Source organism: Montipora capricornis, chromosome 8 (genome assembly GCF_036669925.1).
Source record: "Montipora capricornis isolate CH-2021 chromosome 8, ASM3666992v2, whole genome shotgun sequence".
Taxonomy (NCBI): Eukaryota; Metazoa; Cnidaria; class Anthozoa; order Scleractinia; family Acroporidae; genus Montipora; species Montipora capricornis.
The window spans coordinates 32,582,573-32,597,716 of NC_090890.1; the positions used below are offsets into that span (position 1 = coordinate 32,582,573).

Consider the following 15,144-nt stretch of genomic DNA (forward strand, 5'->3'; position numbering starts at 1 on the left):
TGTTAGTTAATTCCATAGACACTTAAGTAAAGTCATTCTTCCATTTAATTTCATTCATTCAGTCTCTTTTCTCTTGATATCCCCTCCTAAGATGCTCGACTTGAATAACTGCGTAGCCACCAGTTTGGTCCTGACCACAGCTATATATGTCAAACCTGTTTTGGATTAAAACCGGCGAAAAGTGCAGGAAAAAATTTCCAAACCGTTTTCCACCTATACACGACAAGCGTCGACCGTGAAGAGCTTTAAGGCGCCTGCAAACAAGGAAGCATTGTTGCGGAAACATTGTTTCCCGAAATGCTTACTCGGAGCGCAAACGAGGGAACATTTGCTGAGGAAGCAGAATGTTTGTGAACAAATTCAGAAACATTTTTGCTTCAGCAACAAATGTTTCCTAGGGCCGCAAACGGGGAGAAATTTGCTTCCGCAACAATGTTTCCGCAACATTGTTTCCTCGTTTACGGGCACCTTTAGTTTACGATGCATCGCCGTGTAGCCGTGTCAAGCCGCAGGAAGCGCGCGAAAATGAAGCCTCGTTTTGGTTTAGGTTAATTTGGTTTGAGCCTGCGATCCAATCGAAACCAGTAGAGTCCTCGATATGGTTACGTGATACTGGTCAGCGGATAGGTTGTTTTGACAGTTGTCAATGGACCATGACTTTGATGTCCAATATCAAAGATATATACTGTAAACTAGCTTGAGTAGCTGGAGCATGGCCGCCATGTTGGGCACAAGTTTACAATGTACACTTAATGTATGGTCCCGAGGGAAACAGTTAGTTTTGTTTTCCCAAGAGTCCTGATGTTTCCCGAGACGAAGTCGAGGGAAACATCAGACCAAGAACCAACCAGGGGCACGTGACCAAGAACCAACCAATCACAGTGCTCGTTTTGTTGAGTGAAAGGCTAGGTAGTAGTAGTAGTAGTAGTAGTAGTAGTAGTAGTAGTAGTAGTAGTAGTAGTAGTAGTAGTAGTAGTAGTAGTAGTAGAGGATATTATTGCCCACGGGCAATACCGCTAGCCATGATCACTATGAGAATAGCAACTCATGGGTTCCTATAGATATATATTTATTTACCTGTTCCTATGCGTATGTGCTCCGCTTCGGAGCTCTGCTACTATTTTAGCATATTCTTCAGACAAAAATAAGCAGTCATTACAATTGTTTACGTTTCCCTCAAGGATTCAGTGACATCAGCAATAGTTTTAAATATAATTAATCAACCAGACGTACTAATGATTGTGGGCACAGGAATATTTACGTGAAACTTCAATTTCCAAGCAACAACCTCAAAAATATCACGTCGGTCTTTTACTTCATTCCAAACAAGGAGCAGGTTTTGCATAGTCATTTTTGATGACAACACCATCTATTCCACTTACAGAAAATCCTTTCAAAAAGCATATAAAACGTTGCAATTGTGGATTAAAATGATCATGAGTCCGCCAAAACTATCTTACTTGAAAATTTGTGAATGAATGTATTTACAGTTTTGTTCATGAAAACATTACGAGTTGATTTTTACAAGTTTTTTCAAAAGTTCTGCGTTTAGCCTCTTTTCTAGATTTTTTTGCTTTGTCAGTAGCCTATCCTGCCTTTGGAGTTCTTTAATGTACTCCACTGCCGACCTTAACACGACAATCTTTGCGACTTTTTGTCCGTTTTCAATTGCAGGAATAATTTGCCGCAGTTTGTCGTATTTGAAATTCATTTCGTTTCGCCGTCTTCTCTCGAGTTTGTTCCTAAAGCGAAGTACCTCATCATTATTTTCCAGCAGCTTTTCTTTCCTTTTCCTTTTCCTATTTCGCTCTGAAGAATCAAATTGTCGCTCATAATTTACTGCCTTTTTGACTTCGAAGCAATCAATTTCGTCCAAATCCGCGAATACATCGTCAATTTCTATATCTACCTGTCCACGTCTTTGTATTGTCGCGGACCTTGAAATGCAGGCACGCTCCACTTTTCTTCCTTCTTGTCTTTTAAAAGTCTCGGCCTTTTTATAGTCGTTGCCATTTTCTTCGACGGAGGGAAATTCGAAGACGGTTGAGGTAATAGAATTTTCAAGACGTTCTAAAGTTGATACTGGCGTAAAATTATCGGGCAAGTAAACTGAGAGATCTTCAGACATTTTTCTTCCAAATGGGCTCAGTATCATCGTTGCTAAAGGACTAACAGGCGCTTCGACGCATCGTGCAGGACTTTTTAGCAAAGGCGAAAATTGAAACGTTGGAGTTCGAAGAGGTTCTGGAGAAGTACACGCCGTTACTTGAAATAGAGGAGTTTTCCCCACTTTAGGCAAGCTTTGAAGCGTATCAGCGTCATTTTCACCCTCTCCGTCTTGGGTACAATTAGCTCCAATTGAGCTATGTAATGTATTTTTTGTGCGATTTTCCCGACACTTTAAAGCACATGACTCGTGGAACGAGGTTCTTGGGTCTTCCTTAAGAAAGCAGTCGCTTTGTGGAACCACTTGTAAATTATTGTCATCATCCCATTCCTGTGCCATTGAGCGCAGCACTTTTTCTTGTAATTGCAAAAACGTGGTTTGGTCGCATCGGCCCAGTTCGTTTCCATGAACACCAACAGAGAAATCTAAAGGCAAAGCGTTCATCATTTCAAAAGAAAACATTGAATCATCGAAAGCCATGGGATTCAATTGTAATCAGTCACTTTTTGGTGCTATCCGCAAAAGATGATTGATTCGATCCGCCAGACAACAAATGAAACTTTCACCTACGCTAATGCCTTTAAAAATATTCTGCTAAATTGTTGTGCTTATATAAAAGTTGAGCAACGAGAATAGTGATTTGCTGAAAACAATAGCGGTTAGCTATGCATGCGTCATATCCCGTTTTAGATGTGTTGTCAGTTATCGGTGCATGATAAAACTACTCTCATCGGTAAATAAATGTTTCATAATGAATTTTGCACAATAATGTGGGATGCACAGATATCGTGGTTTATTAGTGAGTTTTTCGTAAAACGGTACGGAAAGGTGTCATCTTGTTAGGAATTCTGGCGTTGCAAAAAATGTTGCATACATATGTTTGCTTTCACTAAAGCACCTGTTCAAGTAAACTCGAATGTTCTTAGAATATTCGAGGTACCTGTTACTATGGAAATTTTCTAGAAGCGGGAAGAAGTCTCCTATGGAAGATAAAATAGATAGGTTTTTAACATGGCCCTTAGTGAATTTTAGGATTTTTAGGCAATTCAAGGATTGCACCTTCCGTAGTTCGTACGAGTTATAGGAAATCTTTCCATAAATCGAACTATCCAGTAACTTTAATAATTAATGTAAACTAGAGACCAGAAAACCACATCTGAATCTTGGCAACAAGGAATAATAAAATGAAGACTGTTTTAATTATTGGTAGAATTCATCAATAATTCATGATTTAAGTCAACAAAACGCTGCATCTCTCAGATAGAACGCTCGCTATGATTGGCTAGTAATTTGAAATCTTGATGCAACATTACCAAGTTCATCACAACAGGGTGAGTGGAGTACTACTCGTTGCCGTGACTACTGTAAAGCTGAAATTGGAGGCCTATGGTGTTAACGACAGAGCATATGATTGGTGTCTGTCATATCTCTCGGGTAGACGTCACTTGGTCTGCATGGATGGCAAGAATTCGTCCTTGGCCTGTATTAACCATGGAGTACCACAAGGATCTATTTTGGGTCCTCTTTTCTTTATCATATTTATTAATGATTTGCCACTTTATATTACAGCGCAGGTAGATTTGTATGCTGATAATACGACCATCACTTGCTCTGCTGACTATAAGTCGATGCATAAACTTGAACGTGACCCTAATAATTCTGTAGCTGAGATAATAAACTGGCCTGTGTCAAATAAACTTCCCATTAATGTAGACAAGACAAATGTAATGATAGTGACTGGCGAGAGACTTGAATCCAAATTGGATTTTAAACCATCAGTGGAGTTTAGTAATCATGAACTAGTGAGCAATGTCTCTAGTGCTACTCTGTTGGGTTTGGATATTGATAGTCACTTATCTTTTCGTCAACATGTCGTGATAAAATTTGTAAGAAGCTTCCTCAACGTATAGCGCTTCTCAGAAAAATCAGAGTTTTTCTGCCTCTTAGGCAAAGACTGTTATATTATAGTTCGATAATTCATCTTATAATAACCTAGTACGCTAGGGTTATCTGGTCATGTTGTGATAAAGAATCTTTGAACAGAGTATTGAAGCTGCAAAAAAGGACGGCTAGGGTTATTTTTGTCTGCTGATAGAGATTCGCCATCTGTACAATTATTTAATAAGTTAAAATGGATTCCTTTTTGTGAAGAAAATAAGATAAGCAGTTGTTCTCTAGTTTTCAAACTTATTCAGGGTACCTTACCCAATTATTTAATCAAACATTTTACTGTTAATAATCAAGTCCATTCTAGAAATACTAGGTATGCCAAATTAAATTTAGTTTTCCCTAATTATATACTTGAGACAGAAGGTGGAAAGTCCTTCTTGGTTAGGGCTTATAAACTTTGGAATAAGTTATCTTTAGACTGATTAAGGCCTAAGAATTCTCCTCCTGTATTTACGAAGAGTTTATTTAATGTAATTTTTAAAGAACAGCTTACTTTAAATCACTTTAGTGTTTAGCTTGATATTAATTTAATTTAATATTTATTAGAATTTATAGATTTGATAGCATAGTTTTTAGGTGTATAAATTCTGTAGTTTTACTAATTTTTGAGGGCCACAAGTTTACCAGCTATAGCTATTTAGTGTTACCCTCCATAAATAAAGTGTGAGTATGTCTATGTATTGTTGTTTATGTGAAATAAACTTGTATGAACTTATTCGATCTTCAAATATTTATGCATGCCAATCATGTGTGCATAGCAGTTGAATGTTCCGTTTGACTTCAACTAGTTTCCTTTCCCGCGTCCCTAACCTCAGGGATACAATAAATATCTTATTAGCCTCGTTTTCTCAGGCCGAACAGTAAGTTACGGATCCTCGTGGTTTTTCGTTGATAAATCAACGGAAAAAAAATCGATCCCTATAGTAACTTACAGTACGAACTTCGAATGCGGTCACTTTGCATGAGATACAGTTAATTGAACCGCGTTATTTCGAATTCTCCGCTATTTCAAACTAATGTTCATTCCCCTTGGTTTCGCCCCGTTGTTAATTTGAGTCGGTTTGTGACGTTTAATTCGAACTCGGCAGTAAGGAATGTAGATTTATTTTTTATTGTATTTTTATTTATTTAGATATATTATCATACAGGATTTTCTCTCTCTAAGTATATTATAGATGGATGCCGAAGCCAAAGGCGTACATGGCGTTGGTCAATCCAAAACAATAAAGTCAGCCTAAATTACAATAAAATAGACACTGAATAGAATTCCTGTTTATTTACTCCTCTGCATTTGCATAAAGTTACATTTTTATGCTATAGTTGAACTAATGAAATACTTTACATGTGAATTTTTAGTTAATGCGTAAAAGACCTATCAGCATCAACATACCGGTATATTCCTTGTACAGTGGGCATATAAAAAACGCTAAGCTTCCCAACTTAACATGAGAAAGAGGCGTTCTCCCCCAACTAGATTTCTAGATACCCCATTACGCCTATTAGGCCCAGCTTATCACTTGAAGTTCGGCTTGTTCCGGAGAGTGCTAACAGCTTGGGACAACTTGAATTTTCTTTAGGAAGTCCAGAATGAAAATTAGTTGAAACGGAGCAAAAAATTCAATCCCTCACCACTTTACGGCAATGAGTGGAAGGATTCAATTAACCTACGTTTCGAAAGGCTTTGTTCCATGTCCGTATTATAAGCCATATAAAACAATTATTTGTAAAACGTCTTGGACACTGCACAATGGAGAATTATTTATAGTGATGTAAGTGAAGCAAACTGCACTGAATCAAAAAAGAATTAAAAAGCACAACAGCAACAATAAAGAAAGAAAACGGGATTAGAGCACAATAGAAAAATCCAGGCCCGGAGGAATCCAATTAGGACAAATTAGTTATCTGAGCCAGGAACCCATGGCCGGGAAAATATATCTTCCATACTTGGCTTATTTCCCGTCCTCTGGTGGACAGTCTATTCAAAATGTCCAATAATTGTAGCAGGCGCGATTTCAAACCTACTACGACATGCAAATCGCGGCCCACTCGCGGCCAAAACTATCGTACTCGAGAGTGTTTAATAATCCTGCGATGAATTATCCTACCAGCTACGCAGGCTTTCTCTCTTGCCGTCATAGGCATGGTGGACTTATGCCACTCTTAGCCAACTTCAAGTACCTAGAATATCACTGATTTTCCCTGGACAGTCTATCTCAGACTTTCACGCATTTAATTAACCAAGAAATTTTTCAAATTAGTTTCTCAGTCTCAAGTGGCATTTCCTGCATTTTGACATCATTTTTGTGGTATTCTGTAAGGTCTTCATTCTTAGCGCTGCAGTCTCGGTCATGCTTTTTCAGTCATGTGGGTAGGTACGTCATTCCCCATACATGACGTACCGAAAGCCATGTGGAGTAAGACTGCTGTCCTTATGGGTCTGCACAACACGGATGTTTGGCTGTCCACCAAGAAAGGCTACGGATACCCCACAAAACTCAGATTGCATTATAACAAATGTATTCCATAATTATTTTTTATAAAATTATTAGCAACAAGCCTGACAGTCAAAATAATTATAGTGTGATACTTAAAAAAATACTAGAAAAGGGTACAAAACGATTCTCCCCAAAATTTAACACCATTGTACTTTCAAACCCGGCAGCCCCGTCGACTAAAAAACAGGAATCGAATGCAACTCACTGATCCTTGATTACTGCTAGTTTAATGAGACTATTATTTCCCTATTAATTCCATTTGCTTCTGATCGCCAGTTATACCAGCAAATCCTTCTATTTTTATCAGTCTAAATATAAATAAAGATGTTATTTTTCATGTTGGAAGGGGTTGTGACATGCTATCTGTCACGCAATGCATTGCGTAATTTTCCCAGAAGAGCGGAAACTGGAAAACAGTCTCGCGTTTTCAGACGCTACGAAGAACTATGGCATCCGAAGATGATGGTGAAAATGATGTGTTGGCAATTTCTTCCCCTCGTATAATATTCGTTCGTCTCGGAAAGGATAAATCGAAAGACGCTATTGAAGATGAAATATTCAAGTGCATCGGTAAGGCATTGGAAGAATACAGTGACACTGAAACCGCTTCAGAGGAACCTAAAAACTGTATCACGTTGTCGGTTTTCGCTGGATGTCGAATACTTCAAGTGGCAGTGGGACCCGAATATGTGGGGATTTTGTTGGACGATGGACGAGTTGGAAGGTTTAAATGCGTCACAAAAAACCTTGATTCTTCTAAGAAACTTTGGGGGCCTCAAAAAAGCGAAAGTGAACCGAATTTTCAAGTTCAAAGCGACGAGGCCTTTGCTAGACAACTTCAAAACGAGTTTTTGAATGGTGGTGCAGCCACCAGTGCCTTCTCGGGTAGATCACCTGTGTTTACTGCCAATAGCAGGAACGCTAGCACGTCGTCTAGGACCTATTTTAACAGCGCACGGTTACCTAACCGTGCAACAGAGCGGCTTATTCCTTCCGGGATGTCTGATGGTATAAATAGTGCTAACAGAAGTGCTTCTGTAGTTACTCGTGAATCTCAAACGGACGGAGGTTATCAGGAAACGGCTTCCGGAGACAGTCCCTCACTTGTCCACGGTCAGGCAGATGCGACCGTACAAACGAACAGTTCAGCTAAGAGTACAGAGTCTGACGAAAGCATGGCTGTTACGGAACATGTTTCATTACCGTCAACTTCAAATAAACTGGGAGACGAAAACGGAAAACCAACCTACCAAACCAACCATGAAAAATCGAAACAGGAAAATTCTGTAGAAAATATTGCAGCAAGTGGTCGATTAGTGCCATCCCCACAGAGCTCCAATACTCGGAGATCGGTTTCTTCCCCAAAACTGCTTCAAAGGACAGTACTTACGACAAATTATCCCATGATAAGGCAATTTCCTACACCCTTTTTGTTTCCAGCAGGTGGTGTCTCTTTTCCATTGTACTCAAATTCCTCAAATGGGCCAATATTTGGATCCAGGGGATCCTTGCGCCTTGAGCCTCGCATTGTAAGGGCTCAACTGGAAGAGGCTGGTGTTTTTCCAAGGGGATCGAGAACTTCCACTGTACCGGGACGTGACGAAAGTCCTCCAAATGATAGCAAGTCGAATGCATGCTGTACCTGTAGTGATGCTGACTTTTGCTTTCCAGAAATTGGCAGTGTAGAGTGGTTGGAAGTAGAAAATGTAAGTGATTGAACCCTTTTGCTTCTGTTCGGTTCTCCACTGATGAATGTAATTAAGCATTAGTGGCAAAAAATTTCTCAGTGACAGTGAAAGCGGCATTAAGGATTTAGAATCTGAGGTTCCTACCCTTTCCACTTTGGAAGTTCCTAGTTGATATTAGTTTAAAATATTGATCATTTGACATTTAATTACTCATGTTATTACCTTGAAGTGTCAATGATAATAGATAATTATTACATTGGTGGTGACTTTCTATCGACAGAAGGAGGGTGTAATCCAAGGTTTAATACAGTATTGCGACTGTGTAACCAAAACTTTAAGAAAAATAATTCTTTCAAGATCTTTGATGCTTCCCTCAGATTCCTCTGGAAAGTTTAAAGATGTACAATACTATGTTAAAAGAATCACTTCCTTTTTTTCCCCAGATTTTGTAAGTGTGTTTGTTCAACACCTGCCTGGCAAAATTTTGAGCTTTGATTTTTATCTAAAGGCTCTTTACGTTTTGGATTTCATAGTCCCCCATTACATTTACTCACGTTCAAAACTCACGGAATGGACTTCAGAGGGTAATGGATCTAGGGAAAAGTGACACCATTCACTCAATGGCTTAAAGTTTCAGCGTGTAAACGCAGTTTATTATGTATGCAAAACACAAGTTTAAAACTGTGAAAGCACGAAACTCCCATGCTGCATATTAATTCAGTCGCGTACAAACACATTATTTTGCATTCTTAAAATAGTGAGTCTCTGACATCAATTTCTCCTCGATCCAGCTTCTCAAAATTTTAAAGTTTTTAATGGTGGGCCATTAAATAGGAAAATTCCAGTTACAATAAACAAGTTTCCTTTTGAAATTAAGGCTTAAAACTTGAGTCACTGATCAGTGTTTAGTTAATTAACATAGCTTTGAAATCCAAAGAAAAAAAAGATTTGATTTTTTTATCATAGCACCACTTTAAGATTTCCATATTTCCAACTGGCTGAGTTCTTGAACATGTCGGTTGAAGATTTGCCCTTTGTAGCTTCAAAGCCGCAGGGGTGGGTGGGGGAGGTGTCGTTTAAACTATTTGCTTTGAGGCAATGCTGAGCAACCTCCTCCCATGATGTTCATCATCAGTAATCATAAATATGACCCATTTTCTCGCATTCACATTAGCCTTTTTTTATCTAGACTTCCTTCACTTTCCATCATTTTTTGTCAATCCTTGATGGTTTTCCCATCACCTGTAATAGACTGCTTACAGTGTATAATGAGTTACACTGTAGTGGAGCTCTGTATGAAATGCGTGACCTCACAGAGGTGCTCTTAATGCAAGTATTTATTTTGCATGAAGGTTTTTGGTGCCTCAATCCATACTGTAAAAATGAATTAGACAAACAACATGAAACTTGAACCAATGTTTCAATGACAATCTCACAGTGTCTTTCTCAAGTCATCTTCTGACGATGTGTACTGTAAGGTTTTCAAAACATTAGAGCTGAATTTTCATATTGTTTCTATGGAATAATTATACATGTATATCTTGTCACATGTTTTGGTCTGTAGTATCACTGAGTATTTTTGTAAGATTTGCCAAATTTTGAAGATCCTGCAGGGTGACTCAAAATAAAAACAAAAAGTCAAAACACTCAGTGATACTACAGACCAAAGTGTCTAATAAGTTATTCATTTTATTATCCAACTGCTTACATGTACTTGCATTTATATGCATTGAATCTTATAAGACGGGAAAAGCAAAGGAAATAGAGAAGTGGCATGTGACAGGTGTTGAGTAATGCTCAATGTCTGATTGCCTTTTTACAGTACAAAGTAACAAACTGTCCAAATAACCGTACAATATTGTGGGATATTTTGTACTCTGTTCAAGGGTTATTTGACATACTCTACAGTACTTAGTGCAGTTGACTAATAAGTTTAGGTCAACAATAGTATTTTTAATTTTTTTTTTTGTGACAGGGTACCAAAATTGTTTTTTCACACATCACTGCAATGCACTCTGAGTTCTTATTGGTCGAGAAAGGAACTGGGATCCTTTATCACTGGCCACATTACAGTAATGTAGCATGTGATATCGCCATGGAGATTTCTCTGTCCCAAGAGCCAACATACTTGCCATTGGCCAAGCCTCATCCCCTGGGAGAGGCATTAGGTCTGGACTCGGAAGAAGTTTGCCTTTTGTCATCATCTAATGTGCGATGTTCACTTGTTACGGCAAGTGGAAAGATTTGCACATTCTATGACAAACTTTTGAGAGGTGAGACCAATATATATATATTAGTGTAAATGTTTCTAATAATAACAACAACAACAACAACAATAATAATAATAACAATAACAATAATAATAATAGTAATAATAATACTACAATAATAATAATAATAATAATAGCAATAATAATAATAAATTTTTGACAATAATTATTGAAGCATTATTTTTTGTCATTTTTTTTGGATGCATTATTTTTAATTGGGATATAGGCAGTGTTAAAAAAAAAATAAAATGAAATAAAACATGAAGTTATAGTAATGATTAATTTCATCCAACCTAGTAACCAGCAACTTAACCATTGACGTCTAATTGAGAGTTGATTTTGATGAGGGAGGAAGACACGCTTTCAACCTTTAAAATAATCAGTGTTCGACACTTACATGTACTTTCTCACGAATTTGCCTTTTGGGCAACCAGTTTGTTTGTTTTTTTTTTGGTTGCCCATGACTTTTATTCTAAAGAGCTGTTGCCCACTAAAACTCAAAGAAGGCTTGTAAGAATGGGTTTGACAGAACAAAACAACACCTGCTGTTCGCCATGGTGTTCTAGTAGCCTTCATAGTTTTGCTTTGGCAAGCATAATAATCTTTGAGCGATTTTCCTTTTCCATAAGAGATCAAGGGAGATTCCCTATATTTTAAATATCTCTCTGAGATTAGGCTGGTTTTGAATTGAATGCTATTTGTCCCATATGGCATGTTCTTTAAGCCTATTTGGCCGGTCGAAAACTGGGTTCATTTGTAACAAACATTTTCTTTGTGTGGAGAAAGTTGGTGGCTGCAAACATGTTTCCAATCTGTTTTGAGGTTTTTACCATTTTTAACAGAAAAATAAGTGACAGCAAAGAGATGTAACGTTGTTTATTATTTTTTCATCGTGTTTGCGGTGACTACATCACATAACTAGTCACTTTCTTTGTTGCCTATCAAATCGTTCTGCAAAATATTACTCAAACAAAAATTCTGATTGCCGATCGGGCAAGTCTTAGAGTTGTTTTAGTTGCCCACGGATATTATTTCACTTGCCCCGGGCAATTGGACAAGCATCAGTGTCGAACACTTACATGTATTAATAATTATTATTATTGTTAACTTCCCTGTGCATGGGTTTGATACATGTAGCTACATCTACAGTAGATGTACATGCATGTACACTGTAGACATGGGTGGATTTAACTGCACGCTACGACACTGTAAATCATGAGAACTGCCAGGATTCATTGGTTAAACATTATTGATTATTTTATTTTATTAGAGTCCAACTGTGGAGATCCACCCGCTCTCATACAGGAACTCTCTCATCCAACGTTATCATTTCCTGAACTTAAGGGGGAGAAGGTTTTGTCTATCAGCTGTAGAGATTTCTTTACCAGTCTAATGACACAGTCTGGTAAAGTGTTTTGGTGGTAAGTTAAAACTTTTCATTAGCTAATATTGTAATAATTGGACTAGTGAACTTCACTGTACAGTACACAGTAGGATGATGATAACAACATTTGACGATCTGTTTTGAGATTAAAACTAATGCCTTATTTGTATTTACTACTGTACATGTACATATGAGTCTGCAGTTTACAAAAATGTACAGTGTAACTCCTCCTCCAATGCATACCTGCATAACAGAAATTTAGATTTGGTAGTACAGGTAGATTGCTTGTAATTTTGGACATAAAATACACTGTATTAGTAGTCATACATGTACTACATGTACTACATGTATGTACTACAGTACATGCTTGTGAGATACATGACATTTTTCTCTGCATTTATTATCAATATACCGGTAATTATTTTGTCGTATTTGTGGTGGTAACTTGGACTAAAGTCTTGATTGATTTTAACAGGGGACTGTTACCAGCTGAAGAACGACAACATTTTAAACAGAAGTTGAATAAAGCAACCAATGAATCCAATCATATAAGTGTTGACGAGAAGGTTCAACTGCGTCAACATTTTCCTGGTTTTCCAGGTGCTCTAGTGTACAAGTGTTGTGATATTAGAGGACCACTGGTAGGTCGTTTGATTTGCCATGAATCACCCGAAGGAACAAGCACAGTTGTAACAAAGATTAAAGTGGAGCCTCTGAATGTCAAGAGGATTGATTCTCCAGAAACACCGGCAAGCAAAGAATCCACATTGGAGAGCACTCTGAAGGGACGAACAGTTGAAGAGGAGTTAATTTCCAGGCACAAAGATGTTGGACGATCATCCAGTCCTCATACCAGTGTAAGAAGAAAAGCCCAAATTTCTAACAAACCAACAAATGGCTCAGAAATCTGGGAGGTTAAGGATGTTGTTTTCCTTGAAAGTGAGAACAAACTCCTTGGCACTGTTGCTGCTATAGATGGACCTCATGTTATTGTGAAGGTGGCAAATGTAATGTCCCCCACTGAGTCATCGTTACGTGTTTTCAAAATCTCAGAATTGGAATCTGTACCCAGTGAAGGTGAAAACTCAGAGGGGCCTCCAGTTGCACAGCAGATGCCAACAAGCTCTCTATACAGAGGGTGCATTCAACATGCCCCACAATGCATCATTGGCAAATCAGCAAAACTAGGTAATAAAGAACTCCTGTCTGGGTTAAACCCTGTAGCCTTCGCTACAACATCCTTGGGAGTTTCTTTACTTGCACAGCGTTCTTCTGACAGGAAAGTGTTTTTCTTGGGACCATCGCTCGAGCAAAACATTGACAGTAGTAAAGTTTACACATGCAGTAGTGATGTTAGTGTTTCTAACAGCAACGAGGACAGTGTTTGTACCGTGGAAGCTGAAGCCAACAACGGCCGCGAAGCAGCTCTTGCGCCTTTGCCACTGCTGCCGAGGATCAAAGGTGCTGATGGCAAACTTGTTGCTGGACAAAAGAGAAGAAGAAGCCATGACAATGACGGCGATGATTGTTCAAATTTGGAGCAAAATACTTTGGAAAGGGTTAAAAGCGATGTTCTTCTCCCTTGCAATGTCCAGTTTTCCACCCTCAGATATCCTTTGCTTCATACAATGAATGATCTAGATTTACTCTTATTGACTGATGTAAATGGATGCCTGTACCCAAGACCATATGGTACTAAACTATCACACCCAAATGTTGGGGAAATTCCCCCTTTGGAAAGCTTTGGGCTTGGAACGAGACTGGGTCAGGCTACAGAAGGAAGTTCTCCTCCAGAACGAGTTTTGGTGTTATTTGTTGGTACGTACTCCTTACATGTACAAAACCTGTTTTGTTAAGTTTGGTGCATAATGTAACATACAGTCTAGTGAAGCTACAGTTGTGAACGCAATCTTTAGCAATTGCTTAGAGGAGCCTGAAAAACTCAGACCTTCAACGGAATTTGAACCCGTGACCTCGCAATGCGGAGGCGAGGCTCGTAATGGGAGCTGGTCTTTTGTGTGGGTTCAAATGTTCCCGTGATGAATGAATCAACGCCCGAAATGGTATGTGAAAGGCAACTTTTAGTCCGTTGATTCATTCATCACCATTTGAATCCACAAATGACCAGCTTCCATCAAGAGCGTCGCACCGGCATCGCGAGGTCGCTGGTTCAAATCCTGTTGAAGTCCTGAAATTGTTAGGCTTCTCTCTGCAATTGCTAAAAGTTGCGTTTATGACTGCGGGGATATTTGCTATGGGCAGTTCAATATATGATTCATTTCACATTCCACTTTGTTCGTTGATAAGTTGATAACATACTGTACAGTATACATACAGGGAAAGAAATGGCTAAAAAGATAAGTGAAACAGGGAAAAAAAACAGTGCAAGCAGTTGTTTTAATATAGCATGCTTTTTGTGGCTTTTCCTTCTCCTTGTGGAATTAAGTACTGTACTTTAATTCGCCATTTGCCTAGGGAATTTGGACGTCTGGGTGGCCGGGAAACGTGTAAACCATTATTCATTAGTTATGATCAATATTTACAGTGCGTTGGTCATGCTTCCTTATGGGTGTGACTTCTCAAAAATTCTACAAGCGTTTACATTCAGCTCCTAATGATAATGAACTTTATTTAAGTGTAACTCCACTCATGATATCAAACTGCTTAACAAATCAAAAGTGGTTCAGCGTTGTCTGTGCTCTTATCAACAACGATATTCGTCATCACAGTGATGACGAATATCATTGTTGATAAGAGTACAGACAACACTGAACCACTTTCGATTTGTTTTTTACCACAATATTCAACGCCAAAGAAAGTTTTTATTCCAGAGCGTGACCAAAATCATGACACAAAGAAGGAGCAAGCGTTGTCTATAATTTTCTCGCAATGTGATTGGTTTACTTCCCAAAATGGGCGTTCCTGATTGGCTATTACATTGCGTGACAAATTGACGCGAGCATGACGCGTACAACGTTGTCCAGACTCTTGTCGACAAAGGCAAATTAGCCAATCAGATTGCGAGATTACAAGCAATTGTGGTAAAAAGGTAGGTTTTTGACGAGAAGGGAAAACTGGAGTACCTAGAGAAAAACATCTCGGAACGGAATAGAGAACCAACAAACTCAACCCTAATGTTGAGTGACGGCAATCGAGGCCAGGCCACAGTGGCGGGAGGCGAGTGCTCTCA

General features: G+C 38.6%; 2 protein-coding genes across 2 annotated transcripts in view; one reads left to right on the forward strand and one right to left on the reverse strand.

Moving 5' to 3' along the window:
• Positions 1 to 1,052: 1,052 nt before the first annotated feature.
• On the reverse strand, positions 1,053 to 2,778 carry LOC138060469 (transcriptional regulator Myc-B-like). Its single transcript, XM_068906263.1, has one exon. It carries the CDS (start codon positions 2,645 to 2,647, stop codon positions 1,508 to 1,510), a length of 1,140 nt encoding a protein of 379 aa, XP_068762364.1. The 5' UTR covers positions 2,648 to 2,778; the 3' UTR covers positions 1,053 to 1,507.
• A 4,269-nt stretch (positions 2,779 to 7,047) lies between these two features.
• The window catches only part of LOC138059827 (E3 ubiquitin-protein ligase UBR5-like), a 33,446-nt gene continuing 25,349 nt past the window's right edge, over positions 7,048 to 15,144 (forward strand). Inside the window, exons 1-4 of the mRNA XM_068905454.1 lie at positions 7,048 to 8,318; positions 10,276 to 10,573; positions 11,841 to 11,991; positions 12,430 to 13,772. Of these exons, the coding sequence (XP_068761555.1) occupies positions 7,059 to 8,318; positions 10,276 to 10,573; positions 11,841 to 11,991; positions 12,430 to 13,772 (3,052 nt within the window). The 5' untranslated portion in view covers positions 7,048 to 7,058. The remainder of the gene's footprint in view (positions 8,319 to 10,275; positions 10,574 to 11,840; positions 11,992 to 12,429; positions 13,773 to 15,144) is intronic.